At 52.9% G+C, this 926-nt stretch overlaps 1 protein-coding gene across 1 annotated transcript in view; it reads right to left on the reverse strand.

Annotated features, from left to right (window-relative positions):
- Nucleotides 1–459, reverse strand: part of GPR139 (G protein-coupled receptor 139) — a 15,544-nt gene extending 15,085 nt beyond the window's left edge. The window contains exon 1 of the mRNA XM_087942420.1: nt 132–459. Within this exon, the coding sequence (XP_087798546.1) occupies nt 132–237 (106 nt within the window). The 5' untranslated portion in view covers nt 238–459. The remainder of the gene's footprint in view (nt 1–131) is intronic.
- Nucleotides 460–926: the final 467 nt, after the last annotated feature.

A 926-nucleotide genomic window follows, 5' to 3' on the forward strand; every position in this document is an offset into this window, starting at 1 on the left:
AAAGGAGAAAGAGGAAGGAAGGAAAGAAAGAAAATGAAAGGTGGGAGAGAAGGAAGGGAGGGAGGCAGGGAGGAGGAAGGAAGGAGAGAGAGAGAGAGAGAGAGAGAGAAAGAAAGAAAGAAATTCCTTACCCGGGAGCCCCAAGCACAACAGGAGACTGTAATAAACGATGGGCGCGTATCCTAAGCCGCAGCCACGCAAGGAAGCATTATACATGTGAATGTAATCCTGCTCCATTGACCTGCTCCTTCTGGGTAGCTGAGTCGAGCCGGGTTGGGAGGCGGGGAGGCAGAGTCGGGCTCCGGGATCGGCTGTTCCACATCCCAGCCTCTGCCACTGGAGACGGCTAGGCACTTGTCGCCGGAGAGAGAGGAACGGAGACCAGGCAGCACATGGACCTGCCAACCAGTCAGTTGGGCAGAGGGTGGCAGGAGGGAGAAAGAGGAGGCGGGTGTGGAGGAGGAGGAGGAAGAAGAGGAAGAAGAAGAAGAAGAAGGGAAGGAGGGAGGGAGGAGGTAATTACAGCCACCAGTCAGGCAAAGGGTTAATGCCTCTTCCAACTGGAGGCGCTGCGCCCACCTTCAAATACACACATCAATGTATACCACACACTCAAACTCACACACACATCCTCTCTTGGTCTTCCTTCTGGGTCCTAGCATCCCTCTTGTTTTCAATACCGTACATTTCTTTGGATGGATATTAGGGGGAGCCACTGGCTGTAGGATCTCCTCACAAGAAGTCCCAGCACATAGCTGATCCTGTTCCCCAGAAAGCTCAACAGGGCCTGGTTAACACTGGGGTGGAGAGAAATCCCACCACATTTTAGGCTAGGTTGGAAAAAAATTTATGTGTGTGTGTTTTTTCCCCCCTTCATGTTGTATTCATGGCCGGCTTCAGACAAAAGGCGGAGCGGTTCGGCCCCT

The sequence above is a fragment of the Notechis scutatus genome, chromosome 12 (assembly GCF_049901735.1).
Source record: "Notechis scutatus isolate UNSWTSFEM ecotype Mainland chromosome 12, rNotScu1.2, whole genome shotgun sequence".
Classification (NCBI taxonomy): Eukaryota; Metazoa; Chordata; class Lepidosauria; order Squamata; family Elapidae; genus Notechis; species Notechis scutatus.